The sequence below is a fragment of the Sinocyclocheilus rhinocerous genome, unplaced genomic scaffold, assembly GCF_001515625.1.
Source record: "Sinocyclocheilus rhinocerous isolate Xijiao unplaced genomic scaffold, SAMN03320098_v1.1 scaffold1168, whole genome shotgun sequence".
Classification (NCBI taxonomy): Eukaryota; Metazoa; Chordata; class Actinopteri; order Cypriniformes; family Cyprinidae; genus Sinocyclocheilus; species Sinocyclocheilus rhinocerous.
The window spans coordinates 545,689-565,090 of NW_015650373.1; the positions used below are offsets into that span (position 1 = coordinate 545,689).

General features: G+C 36.5%; 1 protein-coding gene across 1 annotated transcript in view; it reads left to right on the top strand.

Annotated features, from left to right (window-relative positions):
• The first annotated feature begins 452 nt into the window (after positions 1-452).
• The window catches only part of LOC107711950 (kazrin-A), a 43,395-nt gene continuing 24,445 nt past the window's right edge, over positions 453-19,402 (top strand). The window contains exons 1-2 of the mRNA XM_016517048.1: positions 453-954; positions 11,689-11,772. Of these exons, the coding sequence (XP_016372534.1) occupies positions 774-954; positions 11,689-11,772 (265 nt within the window). The 5' untranslated portion in view covers positions 453-773. The remainder of the gene's footprint in view (positions 955-11,688; positions 11,773-19,402) is intronic.

Below are 19,402 nucleotides of genomic sequence, written 5' to 3' on the forward strand. Positions count from 1 at the left end.
TGAACCTATATAAGTGAAGTGTGTCAAGCGAAGAACACTTCAAATATCCTCATAAGTAGGTTTTCTAAATGTTTTACTAAATTTATGAAAACATTTTCAAAATTTGGTCTTCTGAAGTGTAGACAAATCTGTATCCTACATGCACACACACAGAAAAGCAAACACATACTGTTCGCTTAAAATAAAAATGATAGATACAATTAATAATATATCAAAGATGATATTGAAAAAAAGCTAATTACTGATTTAAAAGGTAACTATTAAGTGAGAGTTGTCTTTTTTGTACATTTTTACATTAATTAATTTTTTTTTTAAATTAAGTAAAGTTTATTTACTTATTTCCTTAAAAATAAAGTTGAAATAAATACGTCTAAGATGCAAATGGCACGTTCCTTTCGATAGGTGCCCTCCTCCTTTCGGTCTCAGATGGTACAGTCCGTTTAAAGAGCCGCTAGGAGTCTCTGGTGCGTTGAACTCTCTCCACGAGACTGGAGCGAGCGCGGAAAGAACAGTTTAGTGTAGCACGCTGTTTTATTCTCTCTCTAAAGTCTCTGCGTCTCACAGTCTATCTTTTTTTCTGACAGCCCCATCCAAACATTAGATAACATGGGACTGTAAATATATTTTCTCACCTTGTGGATATTGGGGGATTTCTTCCTTTTTAAAATACAGGACATAGACAGAATGGGATTTTAGTGTGCTTATGATGCAGCAGGCAAAATGACTCGCTCCGTGGGTTCCGTGGATTCTCCCCGCAGGCGAAGATCCGGAGAATGATGGACGAAAATAAGCAGCTCGCGCAGCGGATCGATGGCGCGATCCAGTGCGCGAAGCAGGAGGTGGCGAACCTGCGCGCGGAGCTGACAGCCACCGGCCACAGACTGGCGGAACTCGGCGAGCTGGAAGAACCGGGCGAACCGCAGGAACATCAGCAGCAACAACAGAACCATCACGGTAAGGAACCGCACCTGTGAGTCTGTGACCGCACATATACCTGTGTGACCTTCGAGTGAATGGCAGAACTCTCACTCTTCCTTCGATTCATTCAGTGGGTTAGGAAGGTGACTTGGTTTTCAGTTACCTCACTGACAACTGGTGTTTCAGGACAGCATGTTTTTGTGTGGAAGTGTCAGAATGCTTGTGTGTGTATTTCATTAAGAGAAAGAGTGTTTATATTCATCCACATCTTTTAGATCAGTACCAGAAATCAACTTTTTGTTATTGTAAGACATATTTCCCCCACTGTAATTGGTTTTCAGTGACAGTTTTTACCTTTTTGAAGGCATTTTTTCTTAACAGCGATTAATTCATTTAATTGAACCCATGGGGTTCAACCCATATTATGAGATGTTACATGACCAATACCAGAAATTCACTGCAGTGCAAATCTAGCCCCAGTGTTTTGGGCATTTTTGGACATTGTGCTTTTTGTCACTTTGGTTGGCATTTTAGATCTGTTCCTTACTTAAACAAGATTGTCTGTCTCCACTAGAGAAACTGTTTTACAGAGAACCCAAGTAATGTAATCGAGCATAGCTCGTGTTTCAGGAAATGGTCCTTCATTTCATTTTCCATTAATGCTGTCAGACCACACTACAGAAGAGAGAGTATGTATGGCTCTCCTGCTGTTCTGTGTGCTCTTGTAGCCGCCATTGATTGATTGGTCAGTCTTGTGATTGTCATTAAAGCTGAGTGGTGTAGCTTGGGATGGCTTCGGTTTGAGTCTCTTGGGTGATCAGAGTGAATCTCTGTTTCTGATCCACCTGCGCTCACTGGGTGGAGTGGACACTCTGCTAGTTTGGGTCATAACATTTAACAGATGCTTTTTATCTAAAGCAACCTACTGAATGCCAGAGCCACCCTGGGGTTGTGTGCTTTGCTTAAGGGCACGATGATGAATCAGGATTGTGATTTCCATAATTACTCAAAAATCTCAGATAATTGCTGATGAACTAGATGTTCCCTGAAGTGACTTTGCTTCACCGTAGAGACGCGCTGCTATCAATTTACACTTCTATTCTTAGATAATCATACAAGGTTGTGTTTTTGATCAGCACAAATCCAATTTGCACTGTAAAAAATTTGATTTTCACAAAAAATTCTACAGTTAAAACCTGTTAATTGATTTAAGTGTTAGTTACTGTAAAACTGTAAATGGACATGTAATTTTACTGTAAAATACTGTCAAATTTATGGTTTCGGAAGTAAAAACTATAAATTACTGTATAATCTACGATGCAAAACAATAAAATGGACATTCCCAGTAGTCCCTGCATGACGCATCACATATAATTTTATTTTGTTTAAGTAGTAATTGAAATGGTTATACGTTGTAAAATATACATGCACCAGTATGCTTTATTGTTATACCAGAAACATTTTTATTGTATTTTTAACATTGAATGTCTGGCAACCACAGCTCCTGTATTTTTGTCTAAATTTAACAGGATATTTTTTACAGTGTGCGCTTATTATAGGGCTACTTGATTGGTCAATTGTGGTGTTCCTTTTGTACATTGATTATTAAACTGTATATTTTTGACCCTTGTATTATATGCCAAGAAGCTATTTCATATCTGTTTATTTATTTGGTAAGCAGTTGTATAACAAGTGGAATAATGTAAAGTCAGCCAGTAGTTATTGCAAAACAAATCCCTTCAGGATGTACATTACAGGATGTTCATTTTGTGATGATGCCGGCTAACTGTACATTATGCATTACATCATGCATTACTGCTATATAATTACATATAAAAGCATGTGAAAAGAACAGTTATCTTTCCATTCCTCATTATTTCTCAGTAGAAATCCGTCTCATAACTGCCGATGAATCCTGACACTCAGAGGATCACTATGAGGCTCTTGTCTGCATCTCTCTCTGATTTTATTCAGCACTTCATTGAGAGCTCAGCAGATTGCGATCTTGTGTCTAATGTCCCACATCCACCCCAGGAAAGGCACTTTTCGGCCTTGAGTTTGGCTTGCCAAGTCACTTGATGCAATTTATTTATGTGTTCATTTATGCATTTGGCAGGCACTTTTATCCAAAGCGGTTTAGAAAGCATTCAGGCTATATATTTTAGTTTTGATGTAACAGCTGTTGGCTGCTATGAAAAAGGCTGGTTATTTCTGTTTATGGGAATTACACTTGCATATATACGTTTGAGAATGAGCTAATTAGTTAGGATAAATCACTAACAAAGTAATTGCTCTTCTTTAGTAAGTCTTGAGAGACAATACGAACAGAAGATTGGCTCCATACAGGTGAGCATGTGTTCATCTTAGATTATGTCTTAGGGGCTGTTCAAGTTCGAATTTCCTTATCTATCTGTCTCTAGGCAGCAGTGTGGGTTGCTAGGCAATCTCCTCTCATTATGACATCACAAAGGGGAGGACTGATAATGCAGCTAAAAGCTTTTCTCCTTTCTCTCCATATACTGTACATTCAGAAACACTCCAGCTGATCAATGCTTTTAGTTCATCCTACTGACATTAATGAGCTATAAGCGGGTCATTAGCTCTTCAGATTTCGATTATGTTGTGTTGTATAAAAGTGATTATATTTTCATAAGGGTGTTCCATGTGCTTATCTGTCTATTATTAAAATGCAAAATAAATCTAGTTGTTTGTATCTCAGCAAGAGTGTGTTTGTAAACAGGTGTTATGTATATGTGAGAGCGCGATGTGATGGGAGCTGGCTGAATGCAGTCCTGATCCTGATCCTGATCCTGATCCTGATCCCTCAGACATGTGAACTGCCTAATTTAAATGCAAGGCAAAAGATGAAACATCTCTATGTATATCCACATCAAGCCTCTAGATTGAAGCAGTCAAGAGCTCAGCTCACTCATAAGGACCATTTCCATGCTTGGATCAAAAGGAATCACCATAATTTAAGATATAAGACACTAAAGCAGCATTAAAGGTCAGACTAAATCACCACCATCAAGTTAGAGACAGTTCCGGGCTCAGTTTTAATCTAATATTATTAGACATATGAGTAGGATATGTGCTCAACTAATCCATGATACCTAATTCGCTCACTTTATTTGATCCTGCTTGAATTCCTGATGGTGCTGACGGATGTTTCACCTGGCCTGTGAATCCGGCTCCTTTCTGAAATGATGCTGATTTAAAGTCACGATGAAACGGAAGTATCGACAAATTTTTTCTTCCATTTTATGAGGTACATCAGAATGTAACGGTTGAAAAAAATGTACAGATGTCTAAATGATTGGAAAAGTCATAGATATGTCAACACAGAGAAGTCTGTCATTTTCAACATAAGGTACATATGATGTTTTGATTAGACGTTACGAAGTCAATAATTAATTACTCGCCCTCATGTCGTTCAAAACCCGTAAGACCTTCGTTCATCTTCGGAACACAACTTAAGATATTTTTGATGGAATCTGAGAGCTCTCTGACCCTCCATAGACAGCAACACAACTGAAATGTTCCCAGACAGAAACGTAAGGACATCGGTAAAACAGTCCATGTGACATCAGTGGCTCAACTTCACTTTTGCGAAGCTACGAGAATACTTTTTGTGCGCAAAGGAAACAAAAATAACATAATTTATTTAACAATTCTTCTCCCCCGAGTCACGTCTTCTGCCATTTTGGAGAGTACCCAAGAACGTAATCGGCGTTGTCTACGTTAGGGGGAAAGTGCGCGCATGAACGTAATCGGCGTTGTTTACACTTAGGGTTAAGCGTGCGTATGCGTTGTGATGCTCTCCAAAATGGCGGAAGACAGTAACTCGGTGGAGAAGAATTGTTGAATAAAGTAGTCATTTTTGTTTTCTTTGCACACAAAAAGTATTCTCGTAGCTTCGCAAAAGTGAAGTTGAGCCACTGATGTCACATGGACTGTTTTACCAATGTCCTTGCTACGTTTCTGTCTGGGAACATTTCAGTTGCGTTGCTGTCTATGGAGGGTCAGAGTGCTCTCAGATTCCATCAAAAATATCTTAATTTGTGTTCTGAAGATGAATGGAGGTCTAACGGGTTTTGAACGGCATGAGGGTGAGTAATTAATGACAGAATTTTCATTTTGGGGTGAACTAACCCTTTAACTGATCACAATAAATCTATAGCATGTATTTAGAAAATAGAGTGAAATTTCATTTCATGCCGGCTTAAGCCTTTATTCTCTTGAATAATGCAGACTCATTTTATTTTACTGATAATGGTGCCTTACTCTATTTTCTGATGATGTGTAGTTGATCTTGTTGATGTTCACTCCCTCTTACCACACCAATGATTGTGACTCACTTGATTTCACACCGTCGAACAACAAAACACGCAGTCTGATTATAAGTGTGCTTATGACAAACATGACTGACTTGCTCTTTCATTGCTTTGAAAAATCTGGTTCACTTGTTTTTTTGTTTTGTTTTTCCCAGTCATTATTAAATAATCAGCAAAAAATTTGGCATTGCCCGCCCTCTATTGACCAGACCAGTGAGTGTTTTGTATTGTTTTTTTGCTGTAGCTAGTTGTTTTGCTGATTTGCTGCTCTTGAGACACAGGACCTTTCTTGTGACCTTTCAGGCTGATTCATGATTTCAAAGGGCAGAATTATGTCATCACATGCTAGTGATGTCTTAATTTGAGAAATATTTACATCAAATCAAGAGTGACAGTAAAGACATTTATAATGTCACAAAAGATTTTTATTTTAAAACTCTTTTTTTAAGAAAAAATATATTTAATATCCTTTTTTTAAGATGTTCTTTTGGAATTTCTATTCATCAAAGAATCCTGAAAAATAAAAAACTTTTATATATATATATATATGTATATTTACATTTAGTCATTTAGCAGACGCTTTTATCCATATATATATATATATATATATGTATGTATATATATATACAGTATATCTATATCATGGTTTACACAAAAAATATTAAGCAGTACAATTTTTTTCAACATTGATAATAAGGAAAAATATTTGTGAATGAAACTTGTGAACGGTGCATAATCATTATTTTCAGTTATCATCATTTTCATCATTATTATCAGTAAATAGCTACTCTATTCTCTATTCAAAAAGTCAAAGTGGTTAAAAGCTACATAGAATAGTATTGCTTGTTGCTGGTTTAATATGAAGGATTCTAAAGGTATCTACACGCTGCATCATAGAACGCTTAGAATCTAAAGGGGAGTTGTTTTTAAAGGGGAGTTTTATGAAAGCTACAGTCTGTCATGAGACCATGAGAATATTGAGAAAATTTTATCTTTTGCTGCAACGCACTCTGTCGTAGGCATCCATTGAGCAATGAGAATCCCAGACATGCTGGTCCAGTACCACATTTTTTTTTCTCCATCCTTCTCTTTCTTTTCTTTCTCTCTCTATCCTTCTGTTTTCTCTCTCCCCGTCTTTTTCTTTCATTTTTTCCCCCCCTACAGGTACCCACGTTCGTGTTGAACTGATGAAAGCTGTAATCATAAATCTTAACTGCTGTGTTGGTGATGTTTGGCTATCACTGTTCTGAAAGTGTTCAGGTCACCTGACAGCTGCATGTCCTGCTGCTGCTCTAATGCCCTTGATTGAGGCTATTTACTCCTCAAGAGCATTACAGCTTGTCTGATCTCTGTATGAGTCACATTGCATGAATGTGTGTGTGGCTGTATTCAAACATTATAAATCATGAGTGTAGTCAAAATCTGAAAATAATGTTTTAACTGCCAGGGGTGAATTAAGAATTTACCTGTCATGAATGTTTTTTTTGTGCCATGAAACTGTATGTGGCATTACATTTATAGAAAAATTTATTTTTTGTGGAAAAAAATATGGATAGGTCCCTTTTAATGTACTGTACCACCTACACTAAACCCTAAACTTAACCAGTAGTGTTAACAAAAGCAAACATGAGATAAAAACGCATTTGGTGTGCCAGCATGCCATTTTAGTTTGAGCTCTTTTATTGTGACTCTTTTATCGTGACTTGTAACCCACATCGCAAGTGCAGTGCTAAACCAAATGAGCAAGTTTATTATGTAAGAAAAGCCATACATATGTGATGCAAACATCAAAATATTAGTTTACAAATCATGCACTATGGCATAAGTGTTTTAAGGTCTTAACTTAATGTTGTGTAAGGAACCACATAAAAATAAGTCTTTATTAATCAATAATCTGTGCAGATGTGCCTGTAATCATAATTTGTTTAAAAAGAAATAAGTTGTTGGTGTTTTACTTCCACTAGTATTCATTTAAACTGGAAACTGCAGTGAATTTTATGTATAGGTATGTTTTTAGAGTTTAGCAAAAATATACCAATGGGCCAGTGCTGGTCGAAACTGTTTGTCTTTTGATTTAATCTAGAGAATAGATCCAAGAAAGGCAGACTATCAGTCTTAACACTTTGATATTTATTTGCAGCTTCTAATAAATGCACTGTTCAGCTAGCCTTAAAGTGTTTTTCTTTTCCACTTGCATTCATTGCTTGTCAAATTTTGAATCCCTTATGCAGCACATCCATAAGCTGACTTCTCATTTATCACAGTTACAGTATAACACATTGGGTTGAATCTCTGTGAAAGTGTGTGTGTGGGAGAGGGTGTAAAGGGGCAGTCTGCTCAACCTTTGCACAGCATAGTTTTAAACTTCTCAATGAACTCCCTTCACTCTTATGTCCTCACACACACACACACACACACACACTTTAGAGAGTGTCATATTCCACCTGCTCTGTTAGTATGGAAGATCTAGAGGAGCTGACAGGACAGTTTTGCATCTCGCTCTCTCTCTTTCACTTCTGTAGGGCTACAAAACAGAGGAAAAAAGTGAGTAGCAGCTTTGTCTGTGTGAAAGAGCAAATGCATTTGTTGTCATTTCCACTGTGACAGTTACTAACCCATGAAGCATGTGAGTTTTGCTCTTCGTCATGTAATATGATCAGCCAAATTTGAATGTGCAGCCATATTTAAACATTTATGTGACTTGTGATAGGGTTTCAGTTCATTTTTTGCTCTGTTGTAAAATAATGCAGTTGTGTTTGTTTTATAGCATGTAGCATAGTACTTTGGGATACAGTTTTGAGCATCTGTGTGATCACATGTAGTTTTGAAAATTACATTTGTGCATTATTTTTCAAGCAAATCATCACAGTAGGTTAAGAAGTAGATAAATCATAAACATTTTGTGTTAATGTTTGAGTTGTAAGGATGCAGTTTGTGTGTGTTGGTGTTTGCCAGTGTTCACTATAATGTTAAACACAGATGTCGAGAGTGAGCTTATATCTGTTTACCGTTTGGCATCAGAACGACTGGATGGGGTTACCAGCCAGAAAGAGAGAGAGAAAGTGTGTGTGTGTGTGTGTGTACTGTGTGTGTATGTGTATTTGCTATTTGCAGCACTCAAAGATGATATGCTTCTGAAATAAACCCTGTACCCTGCCTGCAATGAGGTTTAAGAGGTTACAGCTAGATGTCAAACTCTGTCTGGACAAACTGGAATTTTTTGGTAAGGGTTTTATATGCATTTTGGATCACAGACATTATACTCTGCAGTTACAAGACTTGAATTCAAAACCCAACGTCTTACTTGATGTCCTGGGCCAAAATCAATTTTCCAATATTTAGGCTGTTAAACCAGACGTGTTTATCATTGCTGTGCCATCTGGACATTATTTTACTGGGATTCATTATGGAAAAAACTCTGCACATGCATGCTTACTGATCAAGGAGAAGATTTGGGCTGGCAGAGTTGTGGCATTAAAGCTGGGAGGTTAAAAAGGCTAAAGGCTTTATTAAAAGTACTGACAGTTTTCACGCTGGTCTCTCTACACTTTAAAATCTGCAGTGCATTCAAATTCTTTCTTTCTTTCTTTATTTATAAAGCACAATTGATCGCCTGTCATTCAGGGAATGTACAAGGCCATCAGCACAGCTTCAGCTGGTGGCTTTAAACAGATCTCTCTTTCACTGTTATTAACTTGTTTGTGTCCCATGTACATCTCATTCAGTGGGTTTATTTTGTTGCTTATGGCACTGCCAAGCTTTTCTTTTATGTTGCATTAATAATTTCTCTCAAGAATCGAGTCTCTTAAGTGGTTCACGCAAATTTAACCATCATGAATAAAGTCATGGTAAGAACTGAATAGGATGTTGTAATGGTTTGTTGTTTATTGTAGGTGCTCCATTTTCTGTTAAGCCCCATTCCCGAATCTCAGGCCAAACTTATTTCATTCAAGTGCCTCTTAACTTTCAGTCTTTGTTGTTGTTCTGTACAAGCGAATGCAGCAAGCTAATTTTTTTTTTTACATTTAAAAATTCATGCATTTGCTAGAAAAAAAAGTATGAGCTCCATGTTTCTACATTAGTTTCTTTATGATAACCAGATACAGTCCATTGTAAGTGCATTACTGTATACATTTTGCTAGTTATAAACTATTTTTTAAAATACCACAACAAAAATAATTTTCTATTACAATCACTTGACTTAACTATTTTAATTAACTATTTGAAAAGTTAAATATTAAGTAAACATCGCTTTAAAAGTAAAAAACCAGGAATAAAATAAAATTACAAGCGATTGCTTTTCATTATAGCTATAGTGGGAGTGGTTAAAAAATGTCATAACTGCTTATTCGCTAAACTTAGTGTAAATTTACATTAATAATCTGCCTATTATTATTATTATTTTATACCTACCATTATTAACATCACATTATATGTAAGTTTACTGTAAAAAAAAAAAATGTAGTTTTTTTTTTTTTTTTTAGATTTAGGGTTTTTGTTGCTAAACATTACTGTATAATTGATGGTGAAAAACAGAAAAAGGGCATTCTCAGAAGTCCCAGCGTGACACATAACATTTTATTTTATATAAAAAATTTTGATTTTTTTACATTTTTGTTAACAGTAATGTACATTAAGGTGTTTTGTGTTACATTTGATGTTTAGTTATTATTTATTGCATTATTCTAGTGACATGTGTTGGTGTTTTGTCCACCATTTACCATGTTTTAGGCCAATTACAGTGACCTCTAATTCTTTATATGGCTTTTTATTTTACCAGCTGTATTTGATGGTTATCGGTACATTTTAAAGTAAAAAGCACATTTTGGTAATTCATAATACCTGAAACATTGTCATCATATTTATTATGATGAATTTCTGGAAACCACAGTTGGATTTTTTTTTTTTTTACCATAAATGTAACAGGACATTTTTTAAATACTGTTGTCAGTTGCTGTTTTCAATTGACGTAACCTGGAAAAGTATTTTGCACCACTAGTGTCTCCTATTTCCAAATTTAGGCCCCTCTGATGACCTTCTGCCTGAAACGGGTATATGAGTATATGAGTTTTGGGCGGTGTTACCTTGGCATCAGTTGCTTAGCAACCCCTGGTCAAGTCCTGAATCAGTTCCAGGCATTCTGTCAGAGAGACAGAGGAGTTTTGACCCCTGAATGGGACATTTCAAACTTCATACCCTCACAGAGCACACAAACGCAATGTCAAATCTGGTTGGTGAACCGATACCATTTAACCACTCTCCAGTCATCCCAGTTGGTTCCCATGGCGACGGGATGCTTATGATTTACCATGTGAATTCATGTGCTTTAGAGAATCTCTCTTCAATGATTTACAGGAAGACTGAGAACAAAAATTTTCAAATTCTGTATTTAAAATGCCTTAGCTGTGTTTGAAGTTTTGACAAAGACATTTTCCTTCTGCTGCATTATGTTCTTAGTTAGAAATGTCATTCCTCCCCCTCACTCTCTTTTAACTTGTTTTTGTCTCGCTGTCTGGGAAACAAAACATTTCATCCATTCAACATCGATCTGTTAAACTCAGCATGCAGAAGAGCCCCAGAGACAGGGAGCATTTTTCACTCAAATTGCTATGCTGAGAACATAATTTGTACCAAAAACATTGTATAAAATAAAAAAGAAGCATTTTTTCCTAGTGGTCTCAGACTTTGACCCCACTTTATGTAGAGAAACGGTCTTTATATAATGCTGTAATGCTTTTACAGCTTAAGGGTTTGAGAAAACCTAACGAGAGTGATAAAAAAGGAAACCAGACATATTAGCACTTAGCACTTTAGTGATTTTGTCACTCACAATCACAAAATCAATATTTTTCAAGTAAGTGTGTGTGGAATTGTTTTAAGTCGCTGACAACTGAAGAATCTTATCACGCTCATCTGAAGGATGTTGATCTTTGACGCTGTGGCACCTGCCGAACAAATTCTCAGTCGGTGCTGAAATTAAAATTGAGTGATGGATGATCAGAGGACATGAGGGATAACATCTTCAGAGAGAGAGAGAGAGAGAGAAAACACATTTCCCTTGCAGAATAAAGCCGGTGATTTAGTTTTATAAGATTATGCTCACTTTAATTAGGTAAAGAAGCTTTCTAAGCATTGAAATCTATCCTGAAGTTATTATAACAAGCATCCAGTGGCTGAGCCTCTATTCTGTCATTGATTTGTGTGTTAAATGCAGTTCCTTCTGCAGTGAGTGGTGTGATATTTCAGTCGGATTAGAGGTGAGATACACTGCAGCTTATACCAGAGGTCATTCAAGCTGAACTCTAGACATTTATTTAGCTAAAATGTGAATTTCCAACCAAATGGAGCAATCGTAATGAAACCAGAAGAGTGAATCCTGCTCAAACACACAATGGTTATAAATCTAATGTTATGTGTCTCTGTGTTTCTCTTTCAGATGCACCGGTGCAAAGACAGAAAGCTTTGACAGAGCTTGGTCAAAAAGATGACGTTGTTGTTCACGAGACGTCATTAGATAAAGGTAAGAATAGTATACACGCTGAAAAGCATGTAAGGAAGTCCAGATAAGCACAAATACTCTCGCACCACTAAAATGCACCACTGACTAGTGGAATGAAAATGAGTGTGTGTCAGATTGAAACTCAGAGTGATCTATGAGGCTTCGCCTGAGAGATAGTGGAGAATTTTCCTGAGCCAGAAGATGAACGAACACACACACACACACACACACACACACTAGTCTCAACATCAGGCTGCACATTTAAAGGAATAGAGGTTTTTGCAAAATCAATCTGATTGTTTGGCTTGGTCTGGGAATTCATTCACATTTTCACATGACATCACACCCTTGCAGGAACACCCACATGGAAGACAAAACAAGGCTTTCTGCCACTGACCACCAGTTATTTTACAAGGTTTGCATTAGTAATGTAGTAAAACAGTGATATTTAAAGGCCAAATTCAGTATACACCTTATTGATGCTGCAAAGTTTCACATTGAATGTTTTTTTTCCATAGAAAACCATTATAAAGAAAACCCTTAACCATTTAGCACATTGCGTTCATATTCCGGGTAGGCTTGCCGCGATAGACGGTGTTGACGGTGATACCGGTGTTAAGCCGCAACACCGGTTACGTCACTCGGGCTCATCTGCTTGCCTGTATAAAGTACGCATCATCAATAAGGTGTGTACTGAATTTGATATTTTAATATGACTGTTTTAAAGGCACTTTAATGTTTTCACATTAAATGTTTTAGAATGTCTGAAATATTGTGGCGGGAGTTTTATATGTATTTAAAATGGCCAAAACTTGCATTTTGTTTACATATCTTAGTTTTATTCTTTTGAGAGATGATCTAAATATTTATGGATTGGAAACGGATGGAAAATTGACAGGCTTGTGCTGTAGTTCTATGGATGTTTTGCCCGCCAGGTCTTCGAGCCAGTCATGTGAATGAAAACTATGAATTGTGATACACATTTTAGTCACACTTTATTTTAAGGTCCAAATCTCGTTATTAATTTACTATTAACTATGACTTTTGCCTTATTAAACTTCTAATTACTGCTTAGTAAGGTAGTTGTTAAGTTTAGGTATTGGGTAGGATTAGGGATGTAGAATATGGTCATGCAAAAGATGTGCTTTATAAGTACTAATAAATTGCCAACATGCTAGTAATATGCATGCTTATAAGTAGGGCTGAACGATTAATTGCATTTGCGATAATATCGCGATATGAAATAACGCGATTTTTCAATCGCAGAGGCTGCGATTACACGGTCACGTGACACGCGAGAGTAAAGAGGGATGTTCGACTTGAAGATCAGATCGGTGTATGACATCACAGTAAGGTGAGAGAAAGCATAAGGAGACGTCCGCGCTATCTTATAGCTCTCGCAGTACTTTGATGACACACACCCATCTCCAAACAAACAAACCTCAAACTTTTGAACAGTAGTGTATATTTACTAGGAAAACGCTTTACTAGTTACATCTTTGTAACAATGAGTGCTTCTGTGGAAGAACTGGATACTGGATTTGTGAGCTGTGAGATTTTCTAGTAATTTCATCATTGTCTATACAACTTTTATGGGAACTGCTGTGCATTTAAACGAGCTGCCAGTTTGTTTTCTTGGGAGCTTGTTTGTTTGTTTTTTGCAGGGGTTGGGGGGCACTTTTTTTGCCTTTATTTTTACATGACAGTGGAAAGTACATGACATGACCCAGACTGCCGACAACCCTTATACATGCTGAGCGTGCGCACAGCTCTGATGCCTTGTTACTGTGGTTTTACTGCTTTACAGCATGTAAAATCAACTAAAAAGGTGTGGTTGGTGACTTTATGCATCAGTCAGACAACCTTTACCTATTTAAATGGTTCTTGGCCAGAATAAGATGCCATGTGGACCTGGCATTATGCTAGTGGTCCAGTCTGGCTATGCAAGACCGCACACGTTCACTCTCAGCCCTTCATCCTGTTTGCAGTAAGTTATTTTTTCCTATCCTATCAAACAGGGAGAAGAAAGGAGAAAGAGATGGAGTGGTAGAGAGACAACAGATTGACTTACTTTTATAAATCAAAAGTTATACGTTATGAATTAGTTGATTCATCATCTCCACAGAGGAATTGACTATGGCTGCAGTTCTTAAACAAACCTCTCCTCTTTTATCACTCATTTATTCTCTTCGCTTTTTCATTTGGTTCATATCATCAACTTATGTTGGGTCTTGTGCGTTTGTTTATTATACTTCATAGTGTAAATGCTGCTGTTTCTTTGACTCAAAGACTACAGTAATGAGCTGTCAGAAGATGATGGCAGCCTGCATTTGTTAGTCTTTGGCTACGGTGTGCTTGGCACAGCAGTTAGCCACACTTTACTTTGCTTTGTGCAAGTGGGATTGTATGTTTGTATGTAATGTGTGTGAACTCTGTTGACAGGTGTAGTGTGTGTGTGTGTGTGGGTGTGTTGACAAACCATCCTGAGGGATCTGTAAAATTTAGCCCAGTGTTGAAAAGCAGCACAGCTGCAATCAGGCCAACAGATTTTTTGTGAGTATAAGTTTTGGTTTGTGAATACCTGAGTGAATGTGAGTCTGTGTGTACATGTGACCCAGTGAGCTTTACAGCATTTGGGGTATTTCATGCCCAAAAATGCTGTTTTGGACTGGGTCCCTTGCACACTTTTGAGACCCAGCCATTTGTGCAGGCAGCTCAACTTATACAGCATGATGCTGTGTATAAATATATAAATGAAAATGGCTGGCAAATGGTGACCTTTTTTGTCACCATAACTCGGACTACTACAAATCTGCCTGCCTTTTTTGGTAAGAGACATTTATAAACTAGCATAAGGGTTCAGTAAGATTTTTAAAGAAATTAATTATTTTATTCAGCAAGAATGCATTAAAATAATCAAAACGAAAGTAAAGACATTTGTTATGTTACAAAAGATTTCTGTTCCAAATAAATGCTGTTCTTTGAAACTTTTATCCATCAAAGATTCCTGGAAAAAATGTATCACATTTTCCACAAAAACTTTAATATTAATATACTATTACTGTTTTAATATTACTATATAAACTGTTTTCATCATTGATAATAAGAAATGTGTCTTGTAATAATATTTCACAATATTACAGTTTTTACTGTATTGTTGATAAAATAAATGTAGCCATGGTGAGCATAGGAGACTTTCAAAAAAAAAAAAATTCGTACATACCATTAACTGTTAAATGGTAGTGTGTGCAGCAAAAGCAACTGTACCATTATTAGGCTTATGATGTTAGCATAGTATCATAATATTTAATTTTAAAAAAATAGTTTATTACGGAGGTGTTTGTAACACATGTAAAAAATTATATGAACCCACTGTATATCCAGTAAGAACACACATTAAATTTATATTTTTTATTGCTTTGATAATTTTATATTACTCAATAGGTATAATTTTTGAATGATATTAGTTGTTTTAGCTGTTGGGAATATGTGTGTTTACATTATAATTATCTGATAAATCCTTTTTACTATAATATAGAGGTTCCACTAAAGATTCAGACTGAAAAATTGGATCTTTAAAATGGATATGACTAGTTTTATATTTCATCACATCTATAATTAAAAATCTTAAATATTTATTTTAAATATTATAAAAAATATTATTTTGAATTTAAAACTGCAGAAGAGAAATATTGTAACATATTAAAATAAGGTTCAATCTGTCAACATTTGTTAACTTACACTAGTTAACATGAACTCATAATAAAAATACTTCTAAAGCATTTATTATTCTTGTCCACCTTATTTTTCAACGTGGAAGTGAGCTGTTTTCTGTGAATGTGCGAGACTTCCGGTTCATTAGCCACTGTAGGAAAATAACAAGAAGAATAACAAAGTGCAGTAAACGGTAAAACTGTTTGCACTACAAACCAGTGTGTTCATAAATAAGATAATACATTAAAATAATATGGTAAGACGCACCAGTTTGCAATATCAAGCAGCAAAACGAGCTGTTTTGTACAGCTAAAAATAGCTGGAAGCGAATGACACCAGAAGCCAGACACATTAAAATTACAAATGGCCGCACCGGTGGATACATTATTAAAATCAGAAGTTATCTAATAATATTATTTAATGGACTTAACATAAACTAACAATGCTAAACTAATGTTAACAATTAAATACTGTAGGAAATGTATTTCTCATTGTAGTTAACACATTAACTTACTTTAACTAATAGGATGTTATTGTAAAGTAATGCCAAATTATTTAACATAAAAAAAATAATTTTTTGTAGTTCAACATCAGTTTTTATTCTAAATTTCTCACAAAGTGAAATGCTTGCAGATGAAATGCTTGACAGCATGTGCTGTGTAAGTGTCATCTTTCAGTATAGTCTGTTACAATAAATTGAAAGACACACACACGCAAACTGAGATACTTGGATCAAAACTGATTGAGAAAAACAAGTGAATGAAGATAGATGCCAATACCAGGGGTTTCCTGTAGATCAGTGCTTCCCAAACTGTGGGCCGCGGCCCCCCGGTGGGCCGTAGCGGTATTGCAGGGGGGCCGTGGCTAGGCTAAATCAAAATATTAAAATAATAAAAATATATCTAAATATATCTATATACTATTAATCTATATTTTTTTTTAACAAGGGGGGTGGGGGGTCGTGGAGCTTTTGCTATGTTTTTGGGGGGCCTTACCCCTCTGACGTTTGGGAAGCTCTGCTGTAGATTATTCTGAGAACTGTGTGTTAGCAGTTGATTGTTAACTTCTGTGTGTGTGTGGTTTCCTCTTACAGGAATCTGGCAAGTGAGAGTGCTGTGTGTGTGTGTGTGTGTGTGTGTGTGTGTATGGATGTATTTGAAAAGAGAGTCATTACCTGCTTGAAATTCTGCACCTTGACCCTAGATCCTTCCTTTCCTTTAGCCCTGTGTGTGTGTGTGTGTGTGTGTGTGTGTGTGTTGAACAGTGCTTCCTTTCCTTTTGCCTGGTGTGTGTGTGTTGAACAGTGGTGTCAGTTGTAGCTCCTCCTTTTTAAGCATTTAAAAGAGGGAGGGCTGAGGACAGTTAATATCTGTAAACCAGTGGAAGTCGCTCCTGGCAGGTGAAGAGGGAGTTTGAGCTTTTGAATTTGGCTTGCTCTTGGATTCAGTGCAGGAGATGATAGCTGAGGTTCTTTTAGTCTGGAGCATTTGACTTGATTTGTGTAGACGACAGTGAGGGATGAGCGGTGAATGCGGGTGAGTAAACAACTGATCGTGAGCATTTCACCTCAGGCTAGAGAGAAACGGAGAGCAGCAAGACTTTCTTTGTAGCTGCATGACTGGTTTCACTGGGAGAGGGTTTATGTGTGTGATCAGATGATGTATTGGCTGATTTGATTCAAGCGGTTTTCAAAGTGTGTTGTTGTAAATGCAATGAGGCATCAGAATGGACCGTTGCATCATCAAGTGTGTTTATTTTCAAACAGACACACAGTCGCACACATGTAGGCACACACACACACACACACACACGCGAGTTGTTAACAAATGGACATGAACTTTAGACTAGGTTAAAGTAAATATTTGCATAAATATATTTTTAGATGCTGTTGCAGAAGACAATTTCTAAAGGCTAAATGGTATGCACATAATAATAATAATAATAATAATAATAATAATTTTATATAATATTAGAATATAGTATTAGAATTAGGGGTGTCGCGATATACCGGTATTGACGATAACCGTGATATTCAAATCATGAAATATCGACATCGTGTTAATTTAGGGTGTGACGATATACCGGTATTGGCGATAACCATGATATTTAAAATGAACAGGACACTTATGATAACACGACACGCAAATAGCCTACTCCAGCGCCAGTACCTGGTTGACCTCCCAGGTGGCAGTATTGCGCCTTAACGCTGACACCTGTCACACAAGAAGAAGACGCAGCGCGCTGCCGCACTACTCCGAGGAGAACCAATAGTATCCTTGCTGCGGGTCTGCAGATGGATATATCTCAGAAGAACCATGTTCAGTATTATCCAGACAGTAAGTTGCCATTATTTTACTAGTCATTGAATTGGGAAATGTTACATTAACTTGTTAACAGCAGTTTCCTGTTTTCATATATTTTAAATAAAAGGGTGATTCTTTTAATTAGTGCCATGCACTTAATGCCTCATTTGCGGTCGTTCTAGGTGCACATTAATACTGAAGTAGAAGCGCGTTAACTGCATGACTTCATTGGTGCCGGCGCAACTATAGGTTAAAGAGATTCAAATATGGGTACGCAAGTTAACAGGTTAAAGTATCAGTTTTGATGTTAATATTTATTTATTATACTGTTGAACTTGACAGTATTTTCTCTCTTGTTATTTCATAGGGAGCTTCAAAGAAGACAGAAAAAGCCAGAGTCTCAGGTCAGCTGTGACCTGAAGAAGAAGTGAAAATGCATGTGCCCTGTGTTTATCAGTATCCTTATGTTCATTGGGTAAAAAGAAAAACTAAATAAACAATTAAAAAAATTAATTTGGCTGATTCCCTAAGGTTTCTATAGATATCGTGATATATCGATATCGTAAATTCTTTTGGACACAATAACCGTGGTGTGAAAAATCTAATATCGTGACAGCCCTAATTAGAATATTATATTTAATATTTTATAATAATATTTATATTATACAGTAACAAAATAATGTGCAATTTGCTTTCTCATTTTATGCTTAATACTAAAAATCTCTCTTTATATTATTTGGATTATTTATTTGATTATTTTGTATTATTACTTAGTCCTCCACGTCACACAAGACTAAGTAAATGAACATGAAGGCTCTCCCACATAAACATTTCTTAATTAATAGTAGGAGGTAAACTTGAAAATGTCTTACTTCCTTAAATTATTTTTGTCAGTTACTCCACAGTATTGGATTAGAGACAAAATTGTTAAATCTTTTTTTCTTGGCTTTTTTTACGTGTCATCTGCATTCTGTTTAATGCAAAATTAATTTGTAAAAGCCGGCAAAACATGCAGTGATGCAATGTCGTAGAGCTGTTTGCATCAAAATGCCCCACCTTCAGAAGATGGATAACACTGAGCATGGTAGAGGGACTGTGGGAGTTGTATTTTGCTGTGTTCGATACATCGATACGACGATGTATCGTCACAGAGATTTGACGATACGAGTATTGATACAGCTGGCCCTGTATCGATATTGTGGTATGTGTGCAGCAGTGGACTGTGCTTAATTTGAATACAAGAACAACGTTTAAAATTGAGTAGAAAAGTGCAAGGTTTCTAAAATATAATGAATAGAGCATAATACTTAGGCTACAACAATGTTTAATCTGGCCGCAGAGGAACGCAACTGGGTTGCCTGATATAAAGAGACGTAATCCCTGAAACAGAGCTTCCCACTTGCGCAATACGGAAATATCTGCTAAGTGTGCTACTTATCTTTGTCAACCTGGCAACCATGTGCACGCGCTCTCTCTCCACTGTGGATAAACGCGATGGCTTTCTGAAGACCCCGGTAAGCTTGCAGTTTAGCGATCTCCACTTCAATATTCTATCCACCGTTTTCTCTATTAACAGTGAAGCTGTGGCTTTAATTCCTTTAGAAACAATGATGTCACAAGCTCCACAAGCTCCT